We start from the raw sequence: 25,946 nt of genomic DNA on the forward strand, positions 1-25,946 counted from the left end.
TAAACTGACTTTAGGCAGATCTCCACCTTGCGGTCCGTAGCATCCTTAAGGGAAGACATGGATGGCATAGGTAATGTGGCACTACGGACTAGGCGTGTCTTATGAGAATCCACCTGTGGAGGGGATTCCCACTTAGAAAAATAATTATCTAGCGTTCCCGCTAGGCTGTTTTAGCGGGGCGCGGCGCCCTGCCCTCCTTCTGGAGGGCAAAAAGCACCCTACCCTTCAGGAGGAGGGCAAAAAGCGCCCTGCCCTAACAGCCTGCGGGAGCCGTTCTCACCCGCGGGACGCAGTGTCCCGCGGGTGGACAAACATGTCACCGCCGGTCACCGCCGGAGAATAGACGCTGGGCGCATGCGCCCGGCATCTATTCTCCCTTTCTGCAGCGCTTGGGGGCTGCCCGGCATGTCCGTAAGCGCCGGGCACGCCCCCAAGTATGACGAAAAGGGGACGCGTCTTATAGACACGCCCCCTTTTCATAACCACGCCCCCTTTTCAGGCGCGCGCACAAGATTGCCCTCTCTAGCTCCGGCGCCCTGCCTCCCGCCGGAGCTAGAGGGAACACTAATTATCCGTAAACGGATAAGCCACCGCCAAACGCCTCTGTGGCTGGTATCGTTTGCCAGGCTGTTTCCACGCCTCCTCTAAATGGTCCACCAACTGACCCGAAAGAGGAAACACTGTGGCGTCACCCTTAATATCCTTAAAAAAAGCATATTTAGATTTGGACACCAGAGGATCTTCGTCCTCAATCACCAAAGCTGTGCGGACTGCCCGAATAAGTCCAGGAATATACACCTTGGACCTAGCGTCCGCCTCCTTAGTATGGAGAGGTTCCTGGTCGGAAAGATCCAGAATCTCCCCATCATCAGACGTCACTTCGTCATCCTCATAAGGAGCAGACAGACGCCACCGGCCACTTATGTGGCCGCAACACAGACACCCCTTGTAACATATCCGACAAGTGCTGTACAGAACTAGTCAGGGAATTAACCCACGCAGGCTCCTGAGAGAACGGGGTAGGGGAAATAGGGAGACTGTGGGGTACCATCAATTGCCTCGGGAAACCCTGCATGGGTGACGACACCACTGATTGCTGGGACAATGCCATCTGTGAGAACGCGGGCTGCGGAGCTAACTGGCCCACCAAGGTTGTAAGCGCCTTAGCGAAACAAGCCCAGGGCGGCTCCTGTACCGGTGCTGTGACCGTAATTGGCCGCGCCAATAAAAAACACTGCCGGGAAAGCCCCTCCGCGCTACCCTCCCCCTCCGCTATAGGTACTTTACACGTAGTACACTGAAGCTGGAGAGGAAGGTCACTCTCAGACATGATGGTGGGAAGTATGTGACCCCTCTCACAATACTCGTTAGTACAGCGAGAGACCACCCTGCAGCACCGCACCGCAAGGGCTTTAGCAGAAAGAACAGGGACAGTAATAAGGCTGACAGTAAGAAATCAAAGGTACAGGCAGCAGCGCTAGCACAGTCACATACAATGCACAGAAAAATAAATCCTGCACTATCAGCGCTGATACTCAACTACACAGACACAGAGTCTGGTAGGACACAGCGCTGCATACACAGACCTGACCAAGCGGAGGAGAGGTATGCGGGGGGACCCAGACCACGATGCCTCCGATCTTAGGCTTCCAGCAGCGTTCACCATGCATTCTGAAGATGGCCACCGAAGAGCATAGAGGAGGCTGGCCTGGGGGAGGAGCGCTGCCACAGGGCCAGTTGGCGTGTGCAGAGAGGGCTGTGTGCAGCGGGGGAGGCGCCGGCTGTGAGACAGGGAAGGCGCGCTCCCCTGGCATGCATTTAACCCCTGGGACGCAGCAGCGCTACCGCTCTGCCGCGGTCCGCTGTCCCAGGGGGGTAGTGGAAGCGCAGGTTAATACCTGGCTCCACGCTGCAGCCAGTCCCCAGGGAGCCCCCTGCCTGGGGACTTTTGGACCATGTTCAGCAGGGTCCCACCGCGGGACCCCTGCTGCTTACCTTTGTCCCCCTTAGATCCGGCCATGGTCCAACACATCTGGGGGTCACAGCTAATGCTTACCAGCATCCCCGGATCGGTACCGGCGTTCTGGTACCGGCGGGGGTGTAGGGAAGACAGCATGGACGTCAGTACTGATTGTCCATGCTGTACTTCCAGATGTGCAGCCACAGCTGCAATGAAGAAAACTTCAGGGGCTCTTCTAAGCCCCCCTCTAGCAGGTGCATCCGACTCCGGCCAGGCACCACATGAAACTGAGATGCCTTAGATCGGGGGCGGGGTATAGGAGGGGGACCCTAGTGCATCCTGGGAGGCTGAAAACTTAACTCTATGGTGCCCGATGCCTGACGTCATCACCTATACCCCAAGGTATCCTGTGGATACCCTATGGACCCTGAAGTAGAAACTATAAATATAGAAAAATCAGTTATCCAAAATACTTCTGGTCCCAAGCATTTTCTATATGGGAGACTCAACCTGTATTATCTAACAAACACCTGTACAGCAGGTCTTTTCACATGTACAGCAGGCCTGAAAAATAAACTTGCCCAAAAGTCACAAGGAGTAATGGCATTTGGTTGCTGGACCAGAGTCTAATCAGCAAACAAAGACTATTCCCTGGACACTTTTCCTAAAGAGTGTAGACTAAATATCCTCTTGCAACTCTAACAAAGTACAGGATGAATCAGCAAGTGCCTTGCATTCATGTATCCTAAAATGGTCTTCTAAAGGCTCCCCATACACGGTGCGATGCACCGTGCGAGGAGACAGGTGATCCGTCGTCCACATATCGGTCGGTCCGCACACAAGGTGCGATCGTGTGGCCGACCGCCCGATTTGCCGGCTCCCCCCTCCCTCACCCGCATAGCAATCCATGGGATCGCACATCGCATCCCCTGATCGTTTGGTCCTGCAGAGAGATCAGGGGGTGCGATGTACGAGCCCCACGGGAGCCGCTCGGCCCGACATCAGGACCATACACTGTGTGATATAGCAGGCAAATCGCACCAGTCAGATCGCCTGCAATATTGCCCCGTGCATGGGGGCCTTAAAACTGGTCTAGCAGGAACTTTTATTCTGGCTGCACTAAAATCCATCTAGATCAGGCGTTTTCAAAATGAGTGGGGCAGACAACAGCCCATAAAAACTAGATACTCAAATTGCATGACCTGGAGTTTCTCTATACCTAGTATATATTTTTTGCCACTGTAAAAGGTGATGCTTTGTTTTTACAGCTGAGAACATTTATAAACATTGAAAATATGTGAACATTCATTATTTGTTAAGGTCTGCTGCATATTGCATAAACAAAGTTAACTAAACCCTACCTATGTAGAAGCTAGCACAGACGGTGTAATGGTTTAGCATTACGGCCTCACAGTACTGAGGTCGTGGATCAATTCCCACCACGGCCCTAACTATGTGGAGTTTGTATATTCTCCGTGCTTGCATGGGTTTTCCCCGGGTGCTCCGGTTTCCTCCCACACTCCAAAAACTCCTAGTGTGTATGTGTGTGCATGTGGTAGAGAACATAGATTGTAAGCTCCACTGGGGCAGGGACTGATATTAATGGCCAAATATTCTCTGAAAAGAGCTTCGGAATGAGTGCGCTATATAAAAAACTGGTAAGAAATAATAAATAAGCTAGTAGTATAGCAAAACAAATCCTAGCAGAGAGGTAGCAAATGAGCATTAAAGTTCCTGCAGGAGCTTCACTTTCTGGAATCAGGGCCTGATACAGAGATGAACGCAATGGCAATTGTTTGACATCTTGCATGAGCATAAGCTACATATACTGCCTTCGCATAGCATTCATGGACGCACATAGGAATACATCGCACAGTGATTGACAGGTTGTCAGTGTTTGGGGATAGTAATAGGGGGGTGGTCAGAAAGCAGGCGTGTCTGACCGCGGTTACATGGGCATGCATAATTTATCCCTTGCGATATCCTACGCAGCATGAGAGCCCTCTGACAGAGGAGAGTCATTAGTAAGCATTATATTCTATATTAATATGATGTACAATACCAAACATTATGCATAACCATTCCATTATAAGTGTCCATATAAAACTTCTGACTCTTACCTCTCAGAAATGTGTCTAGGCTTGATATGTATTTATAGTTTACTAAGCCATAGACTCTGCTAAGCAGAACTGTCCGCAAGAATCGCCAAGCCCTAGTTTCATTCTATGGCATGGGATTACACTACATGAACACTTCCCCCTAGCTCCCTCCGCAGGCAGTGATCGGTCACCACAACTTTCCCCACCCTCGGGACACTGAAACACAAGGGTGGAGAAGTCACAGGGCAGGTTGTTTTAGCGGGGCGCTGCTAGAAGGGAAGGGTGCATTTTTCCTCTTTAAACTCAGGCAGGGAGCTGAGCCCAGCTAAAACAGCCTAGCGGAAACACTTCAACTAGTCAAAGTTGATACTGCAAACATTATACTATCCAGATTCAAACAGTGTGGTATCTACAGTGATATCAGCGTGCTGTGGTCCCAAAATTTATCTTAGGTCTATTAAATTGATCAAAACATCATCTGTGGCATCATATTTGAACTGCACTAAAAAGGCCCCAGTGATGACAGAAAGGATCCAGTTATCAACCAAACAAGCTGGTTATGTGTGTGGACAAAATTGGACTACTGATTCTAGTACTTAGGCTTGTACCATGTGCCCCAGATAGTGCATATAATTTTACAATGTTTTATAAATTACAATTCATAGAACTTCTGTACATGCTCATGAATTGTACTGCAGAAAGAATAAAAATTCCCTATATACTTGCAACTACTAATGTAAATGGGAGGAAATATTTTTTTTCTATTGTGCTTCAATAACCCTAAACTTCAATAGAACAGTGCCTGTATTGGCTAATTGTCCAAATGTTAGCTTGCTAAATGTATTTGTCAGACCTGAGTGTAGATGTATTATAGCAGCACTTATCGTGCCACTATAACGCTTCCTGCTTCGCCTCTTTACCGAGGCGAAGCAGGAAGCACTAACGATGAGATGTATTAACATCTCATCGGACGAAGCGGGGGAGTGAAAACTCCCCCCCTCCGGCGATCCCTGATAGAGCACACGGCACATCAGGATAGTGCTGATGCGCTGTCTCTCACTCCCAGCCGGCTCCACTGAGCATGCATTGGATCTCGCATGCATCGCGAGACCCCACGTGTAGCCCTGGAGACGGCAGCCCCCGAAGCAGGGACACCGCTGTCCCTGCTGTGGATATAGGGCATCGTCAGTCTGCAGCTGTCGATAGCGATAGCTGCAGCTGGCGGAATAGTTAGGCGAACTGACCATTCATACATAGCCCAGCACACGGCGCTATCTTGTAGATAGCAGCACCGATAATGATAGGGGCGCAATGATACATGGGGGAGAAGCTGTATCAGCGCACGTTATGCCACATCGACGGTTCATACATCCCCCCCCCCCCCATAGAGAGGATCCCTTACTTTATACTGCAAGAACACTACAGAATATGTGCTGCTATAAAATAAGCAATTTTTGTAATGAACTAAAGGCAAGGTAAAAAGAAAACATCAGTTATGGATTTAAGGAACAATTGCAGACTATTTCTCGGCTGAATATCTTATAGCAAAAGGAAGGCATCAAGACTAGAGACTAAAAAAAAAAAAAAAAAAAGCAAACAAACACTAGCGCTATCATTAATATTGTAAACAAGACTATGTACGTAAGGAGCAACTATGAGTTCCTTGTTTTGTAACCTTGAGTACAGACAAGAATGTCACTTGCCTAAAGCTGCATATATATCCGGATTGAAAACGGATTTTAAAATGAGTGTCATGCAGAAAATAAAGTTATCAAAAGTGGACACAGCCATTCTTTGGGAAACCAATATCAGAATACAGCCAATCAAGTCATGAATAATCATAAGTGTCCGGAACGCTCTACTCTATACTCCAAAATAATCTATAACCTCTGCTGTGGCAGAACTCATTTCGTATATATTTTTGAGCAGACCTATGTTATACATAACTAAACATTACTTACTGGAGCACTGTGGTTTTATATAGTATATAGAGCCATATGTATGCAAGCCAACTTTATACATCCAAGGGCACACAAAATAGTTGCATTATACAAAAAATACAAAGTCCCTTTTTATGCTTATGGCTACATTCACAACGAGAAAAGCATATTTTATCTTAGATGCAGGTAGCCCCACCATGGACCAAATTAAAAAAAAGTCTGTCAAATAGAGAGATCTAAACAAAAACAGCATTCATTTTCACTACAGAGCAGGATGGAATCAGTCTGTAATATAGCCGGTGGTTGAAATCCCGACAGCGGAAACCCGGCAGGAGTGAAGATCCCGACAGACGATTTTGGCAAATATCCCCAACCCTACCCCCTACCATAATCCTCTCTTAGGGGTGCCTAACCCTAACTTCCCTCCCTAGTGCCTAAACCTAACCCCCCCCCCTTCCCCGCAGCCTAAACCCAAGTCTCCCGGGGGGTGCCTGACCATAACCACCCCGGTATGGTGCCTAACCCAAGACCCCCCGGGAGCCCCAAAACCTAACCCTACCCTAAAACCCCCCACCCCGTGGCTGTCCACGCCCGGCTTACCTTCGTGTCGGGCTCCCGATGTAGGTCTAATGACAGGCGTTGGGATTTCGACGCCCTTCATTAGTACCTTGGCGGGATTTGAGAGTCAGGAAGCCGGCAGTCGGCATTTCGACAGCCTGCTTCCTGACTGCATCCCAGCAGAATGTACCTAAAGTAAAGTAGTAGTATATTAACAGAGTTTATAGTAAGTACAAATATTTATTTTACCATTGAGAATATTTTTAGGAAAAATTGCTGTATTTGCTTCCACCACAGAGATTGGTGATCAATAATTGCTCCCTCTGAACGCTACTAGGATTTCTTTTTAGATACAGGCAATCTCATCTGATTTACTGGCATCTCAGTAAGTGTATGAAACCTTGAGCAAAGTAGAAGTTTGGAATTTCTATACTAAGGAAAAAGAGCAGAATCATTTTGGTTACCTTTCTTGGATCATATTTAGGGTGTAAATTTAACATAACGAATGAGTATTGGAAAATGTAATTTGTTTTTCTTTCCATGAGCTACATTGACAGAATTTCTCAGATACCATACTATATAACTCAATATAACTCAATTCTGTACAACCAAGCTAAATATACATAAAGGGGAGAATTCAATTGGTTTTTCTCACTATATTAATGGTTTGTTCCGGCGGGCGTGATGAACTGGATGCCCATTACTTATTGCGCATGTTGCAGCCAAGTGCACCAGGTTTAGACACGTAAAGTGGCCAAACTCGTCTATAGTACTGTGGCGCGCTGCGTTTGGGCGCTTAAAAGCCCGACTGTTCACAGATTTCTGCTTGCCACCTCAGGAGGGTGCGAGCAGAAACAATGGACACTCGTGTCCATTGGCATAAACAATTGACTAGCTCTAAAAGAACAATTGAATTCCACCCAAAATGTTATACTTAAACAAAAAATATGCCCATAATGTATTTTCACCCCTCTGCAGCAGTTTGCTATGTTAGGGGAGAGGTGGTTCAATAACAAAATAGGCAGTCAGTGATAGAGGACTGAAGGCTCTGCAGAAATGTACAGTGTGGATTGGAAAGGTGCAGGGCCCAGTAACGTCACAACAGCTGAAGTGACTGCAAGCATCGCTTTTGACAGGCATCAGATCCCTTCCGGACACTGCCCTACTGATATGGGAGGGGATTGTGTCGCCTGCAATGGAGTGGGGAGGGAATATATTCAATTTAATCAGAGTTGGAGTGAAAAGGTTTCATAATACTGTGCAATGAGTTTTATGTTCCTGATTCACATGTGAAATGATTTAATGGCACTGTAAAATAGTTTTATTTATTTTAATAGGCCATAAAAAAATAAAAGTGAAATACTACTAAATATCGGGTATAACTATATTTTGTCAGATTAACACATAACTAAAGTGTAATGTGCATAAGCGCTACATACAGATTAAATTAAAATGGTCATTCAGCAATACAAAACCAAAGTATACCAAAATAGAAGAGAAAATAAAGAAATATGCAAAATCATTAGGGTTTTAATCTTTTGTCATGGTAACATGCAAATGTGTCAAAGAAAAGCCACTCATGCATTCTCCAATGTAAATGCTGTTGTGACAAAAGCAAATTACTATGCAAAATAATGAAGCAAATACCAAGAAATGCATTCAGTGGTTTGTAAATAAAATCTAATTTTTAACTTTACATTTACTTATTTTACAATTATAACTAGGAAGAAAACAGGTGTCAAACAGTGCAACAAGGATTGCTATCCATTCTCACACTGGAACCATTTTACGTCTAATGCTGGGTACACACTGACAGATACATTGGCTGATCAATCGATCGGGCAAATTATCTGCTGCACGTCGGCCAGTGTGTAACCAAAAAAAATGTGGGTCCCAGGGACCCCTCACTTTAAAGAAACGGTGTCCTACCTGACATTTTCTGGGTCCCATCTAAATCCCATGAAGCAGATGACATTGGCCCCGGTGGGGGAAAACAACAACACCACCAACACACACACACACACACACACACACACACACTATGGCCCCAGTAGGAAAAAAACAACACATTTGTCCCACATGAAGAAAAACACACACATTGGCCCAGATGGGATAAAAAGATACAACCATTAGCCCTGAAAGGATAAAAAAATATAAACACATTGGCCCCACAGGAAAAAATATAAAATACATTGAGTCAACTTAATTGCACTGCTGCCTGCCCTGCTGTGTCACTGCATCCCTATAGCTGGAGGCGGAATGCAGGTACGTGATGTCATGTCACCGCATCACTGTCTCTGGTTCATATGGGGAGGGTGGGCAGAGACACACATTGGGGGCTGGGGAACTGGACAGAGACACACATTGGGAGCTGGGGCAGAGGTACACAAGGGGGCTGGAGTTGAGAGAGAGATATACATACACATACATACCTACATACATACACACACTGATCATGTTGGGTGCAGCTCTCCATACTCCCCAGGGCCTGGCAGCAGTGACATCAGATTGGCTGTCTGTCTTATAGTGCACTGGCTGCAGGGAGCTTTCAGTCGGCTCTGCAGCCACTTTGCATGTCTGGACATGCTCCGCACGGAGGCAGCCAACCTGATGGTCTGCCTGTCACAGATGTCACTCCATGCTGCCGGGGCGGCATGTATGGACAGCCGCCTGGCAACTCCCCCTTCCCAGGTGCAGGCCCCCCCAACACACTTGGCCCCCCCAAACACACCTGGCAGCCCTGGGTGCGTCTCCCAGCGGCCGTTGCGCAATGCCGACTATTGCACTTTTGTGCAGCCACTCTGCCGACCACATGCAGACGTCACTCAGAGTCTGACCTGGGAATGTGGGAAAGAGACGCTGCCTCGCTGCTGCTGCTCCCGGGCGCTGGGCGTGGCCAGACAGTCTGAAGTCGGAGCGTGGTGGGCCGGCCGGTGTCTGATAGTTACTGAGGAGACGCCGGCGGCTATTGGTTGAAAAGATGCCGCCGGCGGTGATAGGCTGCAGCACCCAGCATAGCCCCACAAAGCGCATCCTGCAGGACCTGCTGAGTTCTTAAACATCGGGTCCGCAACTCCCTATAGCGTGTAATAATGCGCTATAGCACGTATTTTGCAAACCCTGGCGATATGTCGGTGAACGTCGCCGTTCATTGACATATCGCATTGGCTGTGCTGCACTGCCAATGAACAGTTATGTCTGCAGACATATCTGTCCATCGACAGGTGTGACTGCCCATACACACACAGCGGCAGCAGCGAGTAGGGGGGGCGGGACACGCCCCCGACCTGCCCACCGGCCACCGGGTTCCGCCCCCCAGGACCCGAGGGCACAAGCAGATGATGGCCGTTCAGTGTGTATGAACGACCATCATCTGCAGATCACTCGATCTGCAGATATCTGTCAGGTGTGTACCCACCTTAAGAATGGGATTCAAATAGTAACATTAGCATCTAAACTAATATTATTATTCTTAACAAATTAGAGTACGATATCTCCAAAAAATACTTTGCTCTGTAACAAGCTCACTGTATTATTCCATAACATAAAAAGTAAAAGAAAGCTCAAAATATGTCACAGCAAATAACCAGAAAAAATGTTCAACGTTCCACTACTGTGCCTGGAAAATTTTCAGACATATCAATCTTTCACAGTTGTTGAATACATAAACAGGATAATAACTAGATTTCTAAAACAAAAAATACACTTAATTACTATTTAAGGTTGTCACTCGCTTAAAAATAAAATATGCGGTCACTCAAATATTTGTTTTTAAATGGGTTGTACCATAGACAAAATGAAAATAAATACCTCTTAAAACTGGGTGAATTTCACCCTTTAAAAAACATTGTTAAGCAGGTTTTATTTATCTTCTCACACCCTTATCTGGTCTCTGTTGTGTAGTGCTGGTAGCAACAAGTCTATGTCAGTCATCCACAAGTTTCAAGGCATGGAAATCAAAACAGTGGCTTACAATATAAAAAGGCTGACCCCTGTGGGGTGAAAGAAAACTGGGCATAGAAGGAGCAGTACCTTTTAAGCTGGGTACACACTAGACGATATATTGATCGATTTGTAGTTTTGAGGCAAATCGGAATGACAAATCGTCCAGTGTGTACACACTGTTGCGCGATCTTGTGCATCGTTCATCGCATCTTCACAGTGCAGGCCAATCTGAAGATCTGACAGCTGACCACATGGATTTTGGATGCGGCAGGGGAACGATACATCAAACAAATCTTGCAGTGTGTACGGACCACCCGATATATTGTCCAGTCGCATCTGCCGTTGATGAGTACGCACATTGCCTAGTGCAGTGGTAGCCAACCCTGGTCCTCGATAGCTACACCAACAGGGCATGTTTTCCATGTCTCTTCACAGAATCGCAAGTGAAATAATTAGCTCCACCTGTGGATCTTTTAAAATGTTTTAGTGAGTAAGGACTACAACTGGGCACCAGCTAGGTGGTCTGGAAAACATGAACTGTTAGTAGCTCTCGAGGACTGGGTTGGCTACTCCTAGTCTAGCGTGTACCCGGCTTCAGAGTTCAGCAGTGTGTGATGGTAACTACATCTGTGACACTCTGTAAATTATATGGATACTAGAAGTGCCCTTGAAGTTCCACAACAATTTAAAAGATACATAATCTCCAAATAATATTCATATTCCTGGTAATATACAGTTTGGGTTGTCTGTTATTCCTCATATAACACACGTGTTTTACTAACAAACACTGAAGTGATGACATCAACACTGACAGGAATTTGAATTTTTTTGCGACTGGAAATGGGGGGTGATATTCATTTGTTTTTGGTGCCCATTACTTTATGCGCATGTTGAGCCCAAATCTCCGGGTTTAGACACGTAAAACTGATAAACCATTGCAAAGTCCTGGATAGGGCACCCAAACACCTCAGTGAGGGTGGGAGCAGAAATACAGGCGACCGCAGCACTCACGTCCAATCAGAGAAACAATTGAATTGCTCTGTCGGTTGCCCATCACTAACAGGTGCACAAAAAACAATTGAATACCCTCCTATGTGATGACCAGAGAGGATATCAGAACTCACTGATATATAAATATCTAGATCACTAGTGCATTAATTATTGAATGACTAGCAGGAGAACAGTCTTGAGAATAGAAAGGAGGAGGCTCAAATGTAGCTTTCTCCATAGGCTGTTCTAGCGGGGCACCGTGCCTTGCCCTTTTTTAAGTGTCAAAACGCGCCCTGCCATTTTACTTGTGCCCAGACCCCCTGCTGTCCTCCTGGTGACCCTCTACAGGTTCGCCCTGCCTCGCTGGCAGGCTGCTGTCACTGTGTTGTCTGAGCTCACTCACTCTGACAGCCCTTCCCTTTCTCAGCTGCTCTACTCCACCTCAGCGTGAAGGAGTATCGGCAATTGGATGCTGCGGTATCTGTTGAGAGTCAGGAGAGCTGTGTTTGCCTCTCCCACAAAGCAAGCCCAGCCTTCCTGTCTGTCTGGAGAGGCCAGCAAGGAATATACCGTACCCAGTTTGGTGGCCATTTTAAACAGCAGCTCCACAGTGGCATGAGCAGTTTGTGTAAATCTGCTCCCTGCCTGCAGCTTCACCATCCGGAACAGCTTATTCTTTCCAGGGCTAAAGCTTTGTAATAAATTGTAGTCAAATTGATCACTTATGAACTGATTCAGCTGTAGGTTTAGAGTGCAATTTACTGCTCCCCCTGCACCCCCCGTAGTTACTCCACTGGAGGTGGAGCGCCGATCAGCGGCTCTCCTTCTCCGTGCAGCTCCGGGTGACAATGGAGCCAGGTGCCCCCTTCAGGCCTGGCACCCGGCGGCAAATGACTCCATTGTTTCCGGGAGTTCTGCCACTGCTTGTGTCCCCTTAGCTTCAATCTGGCAGCACTATCTACTATATAAAATGCTTTTTGTGACATCTTTCCTTCAAAGTGTCACAATGCATTTTATATAGCATGAATGTGCTGTCAGATTGAAGCTAAGGTGCCACAAGATGGTTTATATAGCACAAGTGTGCTGCCAGATGAAGAAAAAGGGGTCATAAGGTGGTTTAAATTGTGTAAATCGTCTGCTGCCAGATTGAAGCTAAGGTGTCACAATGAGTCTTTGTACACATTTATAGGTATTTTGACACTTTCTACTGAAGCATTATGTACAAAATGTGCCCTCCCAATTGAAAAATGTGCCCTCCTTGGTGGCCAGCATCCTGCCCTAAGAAATATCCTAGTGAACACTTAAAATGTTTGTGCTAAAAAAAAAATAAAAAAAATAAAAGATGGCATAAGTTACTTTTTCTTTACGAAGTTCTGTATATTGAAGGGTGGGAACTGTGACAAACAATTTACAATATAAAAAAAAAAAAAAAAAACCACAGTCAAGAAGTACTAAACTAATAGGTTTCATTTTATTAGTAGAATCAAAATGTAAAATCCATTAATTACATTTATAATTACAAATACCAGGATGGTGAAAACCTTTTAATAACACTACTACATAACAACTCTATATTTCTGTATCAGCAGGCAACTATATAGATAAAGTGGGTATCGTTTCAGAAGGACTCGACCACTTAACTGACTAATAATTTCGATCGAATTAAGTCCAGCCCAATTTTATAAAAAAAAATATATATATATATATCGCTATTAATGTGTTAAATTGGTCAATGATATATTGGACCATCGCAACTTTGCATTTCCTGGGCAGCTGTTTCTTTCAGCAGACGTAGTGTATAAACTAAGGGGTTGAGAGCTGCTTCATTTACATTTCCCCGCGGCTGCTCTTCTCTGCTTGGCAGAATCTTTTTACCAACTCATCTTCCGCTAACTTTCAATCCATAAGTGTACTAAGGGCTGATATTTGTACTTTGATTGTTGAAACTGCCAGACCTTTAATAAATTCCACATATAGGAACTGTAATATTTGTGGTATGTCTGCTGTCATGACCTCGACTTCACTTCCCATAAAAGAGAAAAAGGTTTTCCAAATCATGTAGTAAACCAGTGCAGAATTATCCTTTCTTGCTTATAGTAAAGACTGCACCACTTGGCTTGAAAGCCCATTTTCCTTTAACATTTTCAGCTCAACCTCCAAGCTGATAAATTGGGGACTGTTGGATTCTGATGCAGTAATGGACATATTAACAGTAATGGGTTAATATGTCCGGCCTGGCTGGTTGCATCCATAGTTTCTCCACTGCCATCTCTAGCGCTGTTGAAAACCATGTACTTTTGGGCCAATAGGGTAGAATTGCTATAATCTCTACTATTCCTTTTTGATATTCTTCAATATGCGATATATCAATGGTATCCTAGATCAGGGGTTCCCAACCACGGTCCTCAAGGCATACTAACAGTCCAGGTTTTAGGGATAGCCATACTTAAGCACAAGTGACTTAATTAGTACCTCAGTTATTTTGATTTAACCATCTGTGCAATATCATGGATTTCACAAAAACCAGGACTTAGTGTGCCTTGAGGCGGAGGTTGGGACTCACGGTCCTAGATGAAAACTCCATTGCTGGGACAAAGCATCTATCCCCCTTGCCCCTGGTACATAGTGTCTAAAAATCCAAATTTGATTTTACATTGGTTGCCATTAAATCCATCTCCGGACAGCCAAATCTTTTTACAATTAATTGGAATCTCTATCATGCAATTCCCATTCTCCTTTCTCCTGGGAGAATCAGTTTCCTGCTCAGAAAGTCTGCTATGAGGTTATTGTTGCAGGACACATGGGGGTGCTGAAGAGAAAAAAAAAAAAAAAGATGCTTCTCGGCCAAGGTCATTATTTTTTAAACTTCTTCCATGAGGGCCTGGCTTCTGGTACCTCCTTGACAATTTATATATGTTACCACAGTTATATTGTCAGAGAATATTAAATGACTTCCTCTCAGGTGATTTTAGAAGTAATACATATTGCCTCCCACACCACTCCTCTCTCTTTTGTTCTTGTCCGGTCCACCAAGCTCACGCTACCAGTTGTGACAAATGTGCTTGCCATCCTGAGGAACTTGCGTGTTGTAAGAACTGGCTGAAAGCCAGTTCCAACCCATCAAGTTTTTTAGTATTTCCATTTATAGCGTTCCCGCTAGGCTGTTTTAGCGGGGTGCCGCGCCCTGCCCTATTTTTAAAGGGCAAAAAGCACCCTGCCCTCCGGCGGCGGCCAGCTGAAACATTCGCCCAGCATTTATTCACACTGACAGCAGCGCTTGGGGGCAGCCCGGCATGTACGCAAGTACCAGGCACACCCACAAGAGTGATGAAAAGGGGACGTGTCTTAAGGACACACCCCCTTTTCGGGCACGCAGATGTGCACTCTCTCTAGATCTGGCACCAGACCTAGAGTGAACACTAATTTAGCATTTCTATTTCAGAAAGGATGTATATTCGACATGTTGCAGTTAACCGATTGACCTTACACAGAACATCTACCATAGGAATCTATAAAACATCCGGCTTCCTTGGGTATGAAAAAGATGGTGATGGACCAGCTGGATGGAGGAATGTCACTTACACTTCAATGTTTTTATCTTTCTCCAGAATAAATGCGAGCCACCATTTGTGGTCACAGACAGCAGTTATATACCATCTATGGTCTCTATGGCGACAGCGCTCGCTGCTCAGAGTGCAGTGCATTTCCTTGCCAAGTCAGTCATCAAGGCTGTTTTGACTGCCCTGGCAGCAGATGGCCAACTGGGGTCCAGCAGTTAGTGGGGCAATGAACTACTGGGAAATAATTCCCATGAGACTCTGCTGAGGAGTGAGAGGTGCATGTGCTGAGGTCTGATTAGAGGAGCCCCTTACATGCTTCTCTGACCCATGGTGATTAGAAGCAGCCTCATGACCTATGCCTTCTTTTCTGTGCCTGGCCGGACGACTGAGGCTTCTTCTTGTACTGGGTTGCTCCCAGTCTGCTGTCTCTCCCATCACCCCTTCTCCAAGTTTTTTTAATTTGCTTTAATTTTTTGGAGTGATTCATGAAAATTGTATTTATTGAATTACTCAAAAAATTAAAGCTCTTCTAGCAAGTGATCCCATCAATGTCCCAAAATAAAAAACTTTGGGGATTTAATAACAGTATGGACAATTTTTCAGCGTTTTTTTCATATTGGCTTTTTGAGAAAATCAAAACCTATAAAAAGATGTTTAAAACGAGACCTTCCCCAACTCTATAGTTTAATTAGGAGAGCTGCAAAATCAAATTAAAAAACTGTTAATAGCAAATTTTGTGTTGAAAAATTGCAGCTTTAAAAAGGCATACAATTTCAAAACCAGTGTACTTATCAGCCTAAGATTTCGAGGTTTTCTTTACACCAATGGCAAGTTTCATTATACCAAATTTAATTGAAATTAGAGAATGTAAGGTAGAATTTTATCGGAAATTGTGTTGATTTGATTCGGAATGATATGCTTTTTGCATAATTTCTTTAGATACAAACGATTTTTTCATCCAGTCTATTTAAGGTGCCTACACACTTAGCGATATTTTACACGATTTGCCCGATTCTGACGCATCGTGACGACAAACCGTTTTAAAATATGCCCAAATCGCGAGTATCCACTCACGATCACAATGCCGATGCGTGTCCCCGTAGGTCGTACATCACATCTTCAGATCTAACAAGCTGTAGGCAAGATCTGACAATCTCAGTCACGACGCATTGGAATAGTTAAGAGGCAAGATAGATCGTTTGTCACATTGGACAGTTTTTAACACCAAATCGTGCCCACGACTGCCAGGGGAGCTTCTGGGGCGAGTTCAAGGGAAAATGGACACAATATCGCATCGTGAAAACATCGCCAAGTGTGTAAGCACCTTAACTCTTGAAACTGGTTAGGCTGCTGAGTAACTCCAGGTGCAGGACACTGCTGAAATTTTTTTTCATAAAAAAGACCATCTCTTGTGTCCCTGAAAATGGCTTATCACAGGCTGCACAAATAAACCTCACATGCTTTTTCTTGGACAACTTCTTCTTTGCACCCATATTAGGGAGAGACACTAAAAATTAAAAACACCCTATTACTAGCCTGATACTGAAGATCTGCATGTCTATGCACCCACTAGGAAGGACTTACCTCGACTGATGCTATTCAGCTGTTGGGGTGAAGGCTCAGATTCCATCCTTTTGGATTTGCAGATCCCTGACATAGCAGGTAAGTGGATAGATGAGAGAACACAGCTCTCTTTCTCCGGTGTGCGGAGCCATTTTAAAGCCCTGTGACCTTAGACCTGGTCAGGCGCATGCGCAGTGACGGTCGCACTGCATTCTGGTGTGCGCGTCAGACTCCCTGATGCGTGCCTGCACACTGCAGCCAGTTCCACGCCATGGCACCATCTTTGTTCATATTCAGCCGGGAGCAGGTCTCCAGGAAACGGCCCTGGACGAAAGCGCAGGTGTTCTAGTCCACTCCAGTATATCACTGGTCTAAACATCAGCCGCAAGGATAAGAACCCCAGGGTTTCACCCTGCCTCAGCAATATACAGGTAAGCCCTATTTAGGTAAAATAAAAACTTTCCCTACACTACATCCATACTCTTAGGAGACAGGAAGAAAAAGACAAGGAAAAGGGGGGAAATATAGTGCAAAGGGAGCGGCCCCTGAAAAACCGATCTTATATGCCGAGTTGAGGCTGCCACGGAGGAACGACAAAGAAATAGTAAATAAAATCAAAGCATAAATTATAGCTGATCACAAATGCTGTTCCGCTATAGAGCTGAGTGACCGGATTATTGTCCAAATTGCCAACATGGCGGTAGTCAATTTGGACAACAACCAGCTGTACTGTACTCAGACAGAGTTGTCGTAAACCCACCGTTATCAATACACACAACATTATCAGAACTGTCTGATCTTCGCATGTGGCTGTCAGAAGACCTCCACACTGGACCCACAACTAGCTTAGGGGACCTAAATGCTAATTATTTAGGTTTTATCCTTATGTAGGGTACACACTAAATGTCTAGTGTGCCTGACATCACAGCATACACACTTGCCAATGCCTGCAACGACGTCGATATCCACAGTCACACCTGCATGCAGGGCCAATGGAGGATGACGCTGACGACACAAGGGAGCGTGCCTAGTCAGTGACATATGTGCCCGATATGTCTCTCCGATCCATCTTATCGGACATCATATCATCTAGTATATACCCGGCTTTAGGTAAAGTAAAACATTGTTAAACAAAAAACAGCAATAATGGTTTGGAGGGAAGACATTGTAGACTTTCTTACCTGAACAGTAGGAATCGTTATGAAATTCCGGCAGCGGCAGCCCGACACTGGAACAGATGTCGGCAGCCCGACAGCGCTGGAAATCCCGATCATCGTAAGGTAAGTAATGACTAACCTAACCCCCCTAACCTCCCAAGTGCCTAACCCTAATCCTCGCTGTATGGGTCTAACACTAACCCCCCCTTCCCCGCTGACTAAACCTAAGTCCCCCGGGGGGGTGCCTAACCCTAACCCTCCCTCTAGCCTAACCCTAACGGGGGAGTGCCTAACCCTAAGTCCCCCCCCCCCCCCTGGGTGCGCTAAACCTTACCCTCCCCCCCCGTTGTGAGTGATAAAACTCGTTGATAAATGAGGCCTTAAATTATTTGAATATATTCTCTATTTTATATGGAGTAACCCCACCACTATTCTGGCTTCTAGTTTCTCCAGTTGTGTTCACCTCTGGTGAAACACTCCATGTATGAATAACTGTTCCACATACCTTTAACGCATACCATACTGTGCAATACAAAGTTCAAATCCCTGCAATTTTACCAGCATCCCCTCCCTCTCTACTCCTGCATGCAGCGGAGCAACATTTCATAGTATTTACACAGTAGGTATAGTTAGTATCTAGATCTTAGCACAAACCAAGAATGTTCTGGCCTTATAAAGGATTATTTGAGTAAGTGATCAAACACTATACAGTTTAAATATGGATTTTTTTTTGGCTAGTTTCACACACAACGGTTTTGTCCATCTGGTAAAAAATTTTTTACTTTTTTCTAGGACGGACTTCCTCCTTTCACATGCAACGGATTTCATACGGATGAAACGAGCATTGACTACAAGGCCACCGGACATCTGAAATCTGTGTGTGTGAAAGCATGCATAAAGTTATGTGAGGCACTAAGTTCTGGAGATGGCACAGCAGCCATCCTAGTCGGTGGTTATCACGGCTGTAACACAGTGAACCGTGCCGTGTTCGTACCATGTTCATGCAGTGTGCAAGCCCTAATGTATTCGTAACTACCACTGAAGTTTATTTGCCGGACGACCAAACCCGTTGTGTGAAATAGCCCATATTGTAGTAAGGAAATGCTCCTGCGCACAAAAGTTTTCATTGTTTTCCATTTAGTCTGCTTGTCATCGATCACTGTACTTTTCTATTCAAGACACATGATCTGAGTTATGATGATACCGTGATAAGAATGTGGCCTACGACATTTGAAATCATTAGCTATGCACAATTTATTTCAGTTCATCAGCTTGCTTCTGTGTTAAATGAACTATTTTGAATGAACAGGAACTTGAAACATTTTATTAAAGAAAAACAAAAATGTCATACAGAAACAAATTTCCCTACACATTACAAAATTATTCTACTTGGCCACCATCCGCTCACCATTAAAGCCCCATTTATCACAATCCGCATAAGAAATGCTATTGTGATTGTAACATTTTTCCTGGACTCGCAATGTGGTATTTTTAAATACCAAATGAATGCATCAATAATCCCATGCCTGGACAGAGCTTGAGAGAAAGCTGTCCCGATGAATCACCTCTCCAGTTTTAAATACAAGATATAAGCAGCGCTAATTGGTAAAGGCAGTGTTCTCCCCAGAAAAATTTTCCAGCCGGGTGGTATCAAGAAGTAGTCGGGTGGGGCCTTTGCAATAATAAAATATTGTAAACTATACTATAATGATTTAAACAGTGCCCCCAGACTGGTCCCATATGCAGTACCCCCAGACTGGTCCCAGCCCAGAACTTACCTGAACATGATCGGTGGCAGCGCTCCCACTCCCTCGCTGTGACTGGATCTAGCAGGCGCACAGAGTAAGCTCTTCACGTCGCGGGTGACGTCATGACGTCACCCCCGCAGTGCATCACTGAGAACGCTGGCCTCTGAAGCGACCGGAGGCTTCTTTCTTTCTTTCCATCTGTTATTCTTCCCCTGACGGGTCACTAGGAGTTCTGGGTGTGCCCAGGAGGAGTTTCAAGTTGATGGCACAGCAGGGTACCCACCAACTACCCGGCAGAGCTGTCAGTGCACAAGTATCAACTTAATACCGCTACCCTCTACCTCTCAGTTACAGCCTACTGCCTCTGTGCCCAACCTGTCACTTTCTATACCAACACTGACAGAGCTACCCTTGCCAGAGGGCACAGAGTCCTATCCTACCAAATTGCCCCATCCTCAATTACCCCGCCCAAACTTACCTCCATGCCTAGTCCCACAACCATGCCCCCACTGTGCCTGTCTGCAGCTTAGTGCCTTCTCTTACAGCCCAGCATTGATTTGCCTGCTCCTCTCTGCCACAAGCCATATCCTTGCCTTACACAGTTCTCGGCAGGAGTCACCCTCAGGGAAACCATACAGATGTATCCTAATACATCTTTGTTGCAGTTGCGCTAAAAAAAAACTAAAAACTTACTTGATATGTGTCACTTGAATATCTGTGTTGCATATCAAATTAATCAGCACAGTCTGCTAGTGCATTTTAGTCGCATCGCATTGTAGCACGGGACCTAATGATTCACTCATGCCAGGCAAGTCGCACTGCGTGGCGTATTGATGCTAAATGTATGAGGACACATTGATATTCACTGTCCTGGACAGCAGGTTACCCGTGCAAGTGGTTTGAAATCAGCTATCCGGGAGACCCCACAATGAGTATAGACAGCGGCCCCAGGCAGGTGTAGCTCGCCCACAAGCTGAAGGTAGGAGAGCCACAGATACAGGTGAAAGTGCACAGCCTGGAGCAATACGAGAACATGATATGAGTCAGTGGATGTCCGATATAATATGAAGTTACAGAGGGTGATTATTGTTTTGCATATTTTATATTTTGCACTGACTCTATCCGAAACAAGTTGATCGCAGACGTCGGTTCCAGGCTCTGCTCTGCCTGTCGGATAGTGCAGAACAGGACTATGAAAATGGACCAAAGGCTCTACTACGGCCTTCAGTTTAGAAATGCTTGGTCTGAAAAGACTTAATAACGGTTTGTTAAATCTAGACTGACCGCATATCCCATCATAGTTATGAGAAATGTGCTCAGCATGCAGATTTTAGGACATGAAAACAATTTATATGAAATCTCCTCCAAAAGCCCCGTGATAAATTTATGCCATACTAAAATAATGTAGAAAGGGTGTGAAAACACCAGCTCTCTCTTTATTTTAGTAGAAAAAAAAAAAGTGATAAATACGCCCCTAAATATTTATTGGTTCTCAAGTAAAGGGAACACTATCTTGCAACTATTTGCTCAGGAAAGAATACTTTTAATTCAAATAACATGTAATGAAAAACATCATGTACAGTACACAAGATTATGTTCAAGCAAAAAAAACAAAAAAAAATAATTGGTATAATACTATAAGGTATAAGCTAATAACTCACTGTCAGGAGGTAATTTAGTCCTGAACTGCTGTATCATATGGTCTGATTAACTCTACATGGTAACTATTTACAAAAACTATACTCAAATCACATATGGTCATTATTACATATTTTTTAAAATAAAAAATGTAATAAAGCAATTTCAGTATTTCCACTGCAAATCCCCACCAGAACACTTATTTAGGAGATAAGGAATTTCACATCAAAAGATTTGCAACGACATATGGCTAAATATGTTTAGAGTGCAATTTCCAGGTAGAACAAACAAATGGCACTAATGTGTGTAACCAAGTAACTACAGGATACTGGCACCTTTGTCTCTGTTGTATTTAGAAGAGCATTTAGAGAATGTGACAGATTTTTCCTAATTAAAACATTCACACAACAGGTAAATACAGTTCTGCCAAAGTACTGGAGGGTAGCACCATTTGTTGATTTCGGTAGGCGTTGAAATCTTAACATTTACTAACTCAAAAGAACAATGCAGCAAATAGCACTGCTTGTTTAACATGAAGGATTATTTTCTTGTGTACAGTCAAATCATACATAAGCTGCAAAAGCAGGCTTATACAAATGGAAGAAAAGTCACTAAAAATGGGTTAGTGATAGTACGCAATGGTCATAACATGGATTATCATCACTTGCTGAAAACACTATGCAACACATTGGAAACTTTTAGGATTGACAAGTAAACCGCATTTAAATTTTATCTTCCATGTCATAAATATTATAAAGGATTTAGGTTTTATGTAATCTTACATGACCTAGATGCAGTGGAGGATGAAATAAAATGTACCAAGATTCAAAGCAAGACTGGCTACCATTACCCAAGCAATAAGGTTGTTGTTTTCCCTAAGGTCACAAAATTAATGTGGGAGTGGTTTCAGATGGATATATAAATAATGGTCAGATCTTAGCTTTAGCACCTACAAAGATGCAGTATTAGACAATGATAAGGTAACATGAAAAAAAGTCAAATATTTCCAAACTTTCTACAACCATTGTATTCATCTACAGATCACTAGAAATGAATTACTTTAAAAAAAAAAAAAAAAAAATCTTACCACAAAAATGTATTTAAATAAGCTTGAATGTCATCAATATACATTTCTTAATAAAAATTTACTCTTTATTAAGTCCACTAAATACTAATTTGTGTGACGTGTAAACAACACCGATATTTCTTTTTTAACCAGTAGCTAGGGAAAGTAATGGATCAGCACTTGTTGCATTATATGCCTATGGCATATTTCTTCCACTGTCCAAAACTAGATCCCTTAGATTTGGCTACAGCACCTAAACTTTCAAATTATTCCACTTTATTTATATGGCGCCATAAGGGATCCACAGCACCTTACAAGGTATGTAGACAGAGAAAGTATGAACAAAACAAAGTCACTTACAGTACAGAACATAGCAGGACATGGACTGACATGATGACTTCCATATGAATGCAGATGCAGCCTGCACCACATACAGTATGACATCAGTGAGGATCACTTACAAGTACACAGGGGAGACAGTGCAATACTAAGAACAGGTTAGAGTGACCCACAACCACCCACTATATTCTGCAATTAAATACCTTTGAAGACCTGGGAAATTGCTACCACTGAGACACACACCACGCCTCATGTCATCCAGTACAGCTGTGATGCTGCAGGTAGACAAGTGGTTAGTGTAGGTAAGGTTGCAACAGGAGCACACGATGCCGCACCCTCCCTATGTATCACCCCTCACTCTCTCCGTGTACGTAAATCACAGCAGTAGCTGTCAGGAGGCCTGCCGCCGTGCACTGTGGTGGGATGCAGGCCTCCCTGTCAACAAAAGGGATGGCTGAGGGTGGGATGATCTATGGGAATGCCTCCATTTGCTGACAGGGCATGGATGGAGCGGATAAAGGACAGGCACTCCTGGAGTTGGGTTACTATATATAGGGGACATGCATACCGAGCAGCAGTAACTTGACCTCCCGGGCAGCCTTCTCTCCATCCTCTCTCAGGTTCCTGTCGATCATCTTACTCCTCTCCACCGCCGCCTTGTCCTCCGCACTCAGCGTACATCCCATGGCGACAGCGCTGCTGGGACACTCTGCGCCGCAAACACACAGCCAGGGAGGCTCCGCTCACCTCGGCTCCGGCAGCTCTTGGGGCAGCCGAGCTGAATGAGGACCAGTGCGAGATAACGAGTTGCTGGGGGCGTGTGTGTACGCGGTCTCAGGGGACGGGCTGGGCTGTAAATGAGGGATAATGACGCTGCGGAGCCGGCCAGACGCGCTCTCCCCAGGCTCCGGCTGCTGCGTTTCCTCCCTGAGCGTCGCTCACTCTCCTGTCTCCTCTACACAGATGACGGCGGCAGCATCGCGCATGCGCCAAACCACTGGCCACACCCCAATGGCAATAATCTTCCACACAGTATCACTCACTACAGTACCCGGATGGAACAAGCAGCTGCCTCCACGCCCCGCTCTCGCTATTGGATGGTGGGGAGAATACAGCTACTCTCGACTGCTTCGCTGCCAGACCTACGTAACAGCGGGGTAATACAAGAAGGGCAGGAGAGGATAGCATGGTTAGGAAATGGTTACACTAACGGGCCATTGAAGTGACGTCATAGCACGGGGCGCTTATATAAAGCCAGATGACGCGCGGTGTGTTATATTTGAAATTGAACGTTAACGGTTGTGAGAAGGCGCGCGGCTCTTATGCGGCTGTACATGTGGTATCATGGCGTCACACATACGTGTGTCGCTATCACCTGCAGCTGGGGGCCCGGATGTGCTCTAGTTATACTTTCTGTGAGGGCTCCGACTTGAGCACACGGTCCTAGGACAGTGCGGCAGCCGCCTTTTCCCCGGGGCCGGGGAGCTCCACACGGAATAAATACACTCCTCACCTATGGCTGGTTGCCGGGGTACTTGTGCTTCGTGTATACATGTTCCCCAGCCATGCCCTTTTTTTTCACCTTGTCTATCTTATTCTCTCACATGACCTACTCTTATCTGTGGGGATTTATTTTACTTTTGTCCTGGCCAGGGTGGCAGGGGATGGGAGACAAATGTTAAAATCGCTTTGCACAGACCTGTCTGCATAGAGCACAAGCATTGGATGTGCTCGGGGCACCCATGGCACTGGCTCCTATGCTGGCTGGTATCCCTAGTTCAATAGTTTACGTGACTAATTCACAGAACAAAAGTAATGGGAAATGTTGGTGGAATTCAATTAAACACAAAAACTAAAGGCGCACATCCACTAGCAGATATTAAATGACAACTGAGCGATAATGTTATCGTTCAGTCCATTAATCGTGCATGAATTGGACACTAAAATGTAAAAAACCACCAGTGTTTCCGACATCAATCATCGTCCGAACATGCCGGTCAATCTGTCGATAACGACAGATTGCCCATGATTGGGGTTGAGGGAGGGTGCCTACACTGCACGGCTAATCGTTCTGTGTAGGCACTGCAGGGGATGGGGAACGACGGTACGATTATGATGTAATCGTACTGTCTTCCCTGGGTCGCGTAGTGGATACGCACCTTTGATGTTAAAGTTTTTGCACAATTCGCGTATTTTGCGCTCCCGTTATCCAATTACAAAAGATGCAAAAACTAATTCGCACGAAAACTGTTCTTGGAGTAACCAGCGAAAAGTACTGGTCAATTTGGGAAAATCTGTACCCAATAAAAAGGCTAACTAACACTGGAAATCAATATAGAAGTGTATTAGTGGACCTACTGTAATAAAGTCATTTGGTGTTCTTAAATGGTGTCAAATGGCTGTTATTTGCATAAGTGGAAAATGATAAAAACTTTTTTTGTTGAGAAATTAAATGCTACATTTAAATAGGGGGTACATTAAAATATGTATAATTTTGAGTAAAAAAAAAGTGCACTTTTTAAAAATGTAAAAAATACACCTGGTGCAGACACCTGCAATATGTAAAATACATGACCCATCCATAGAGCCCCCCCCCCCCAAATACCCGACCCAGTACTTAAAACCCATTTTCCAACACTTCATTTTTTTTCACCCCAAAAATGACATAATTAATGGCCAAATTATGGTAAGTAAAAAATTGCCTAATTTATCATTGGGAGTGTCCAAGGGGTTCTGAACCAAGGGGGTCATTCAGACACGCTCGCAAGCGGGTCGATGTTGCCCCACTGCGCATGCGCAAGACTGAGGGAGCTCCGTCGTGCGTATGCGCGAGACCCGGATAGCGACGGGCTCGCACCAAAGGGGGCGTGCTGTCGATGTTGGTTGACAGCACGCCCCCTTTGGTGGGCGTGCCGGGGGCGTGGCTGCCAGACAGAGGCGTTCCCATGGGAACGCCTACCGTCTGAAGCCGGCCCCACTGACATCACTAGTGATATCTGTGGGAGTGATTTTGGCTCTGATAGAGCCAAAATCACTCCAGGGCTTGCGGCAGCGAGACCCTACCACAGCGTCTCCGTCGCAAGCCCGATGGTCTTGAGCATCGCGACCATCATCATGGACGCTCGCATAAGCTGTGGGTGGTCACCCACAGCTAATCGAGCGTCCAGGAGCAGTGGCAAACGCAGGATTTCTAGAGGGGGTTTTCCAAATGCTTGATTTTAGAGCGAGTGTGGCCAGTCCATGAAGTGGGCATAATTACCACTTATCCAGCTTTAATATGCATCATACAAAGTGTTTTAGATGTGGGCTCCATTCCGAGAACATGCAGCACTAGTAAAATTCTATTATATTTCTATTGTGGTAATGGTGTGGGCTGGGGAGGG

At 45.1% G+C, this 25,946-nt stretch overlaps 1 protein-coding gene across 1 annotated transcript in view; it reads right to left on the reverse strand.

Annotated features, from left to right (window-relative positions):
- Positions 1-23,603, reverse strand: part of GNAI1 (G protein subunit alpha i1) — a 124,306-nt gene extending 100,703 nt beyond the window's left edge. Inside the window, exon 1 of the mRNA XM_088468805.1 lies at positions 23,132-23,603. Coding sequence (XP_088324931.1) covers positions 23,132-23,249 — 118 coding nt within the window. The 5' untranslated portion in view covers positions 23,250-23,603. The remainder of the gene's footprint in view (positions 1-23,131) is intronic.
- Positions 23,604-25,946: the final 2,343 nt, after the last annotated feature.

The sequence above is a fragment of the Taudactylus pleione genome, unplaced genomic scaffold (genome assembly GCF_031769625.1).
Source record: "Taudactylus pleione unplaced genomic scaffold, aTauple2 ptg000086l, whole genome shotgun sequence".
NCBI lineage: Eukaryota > Metazoa > Chordata > Amphibia > Anura > Myobatrachidae > Taudactylus > Taudactylus pleione.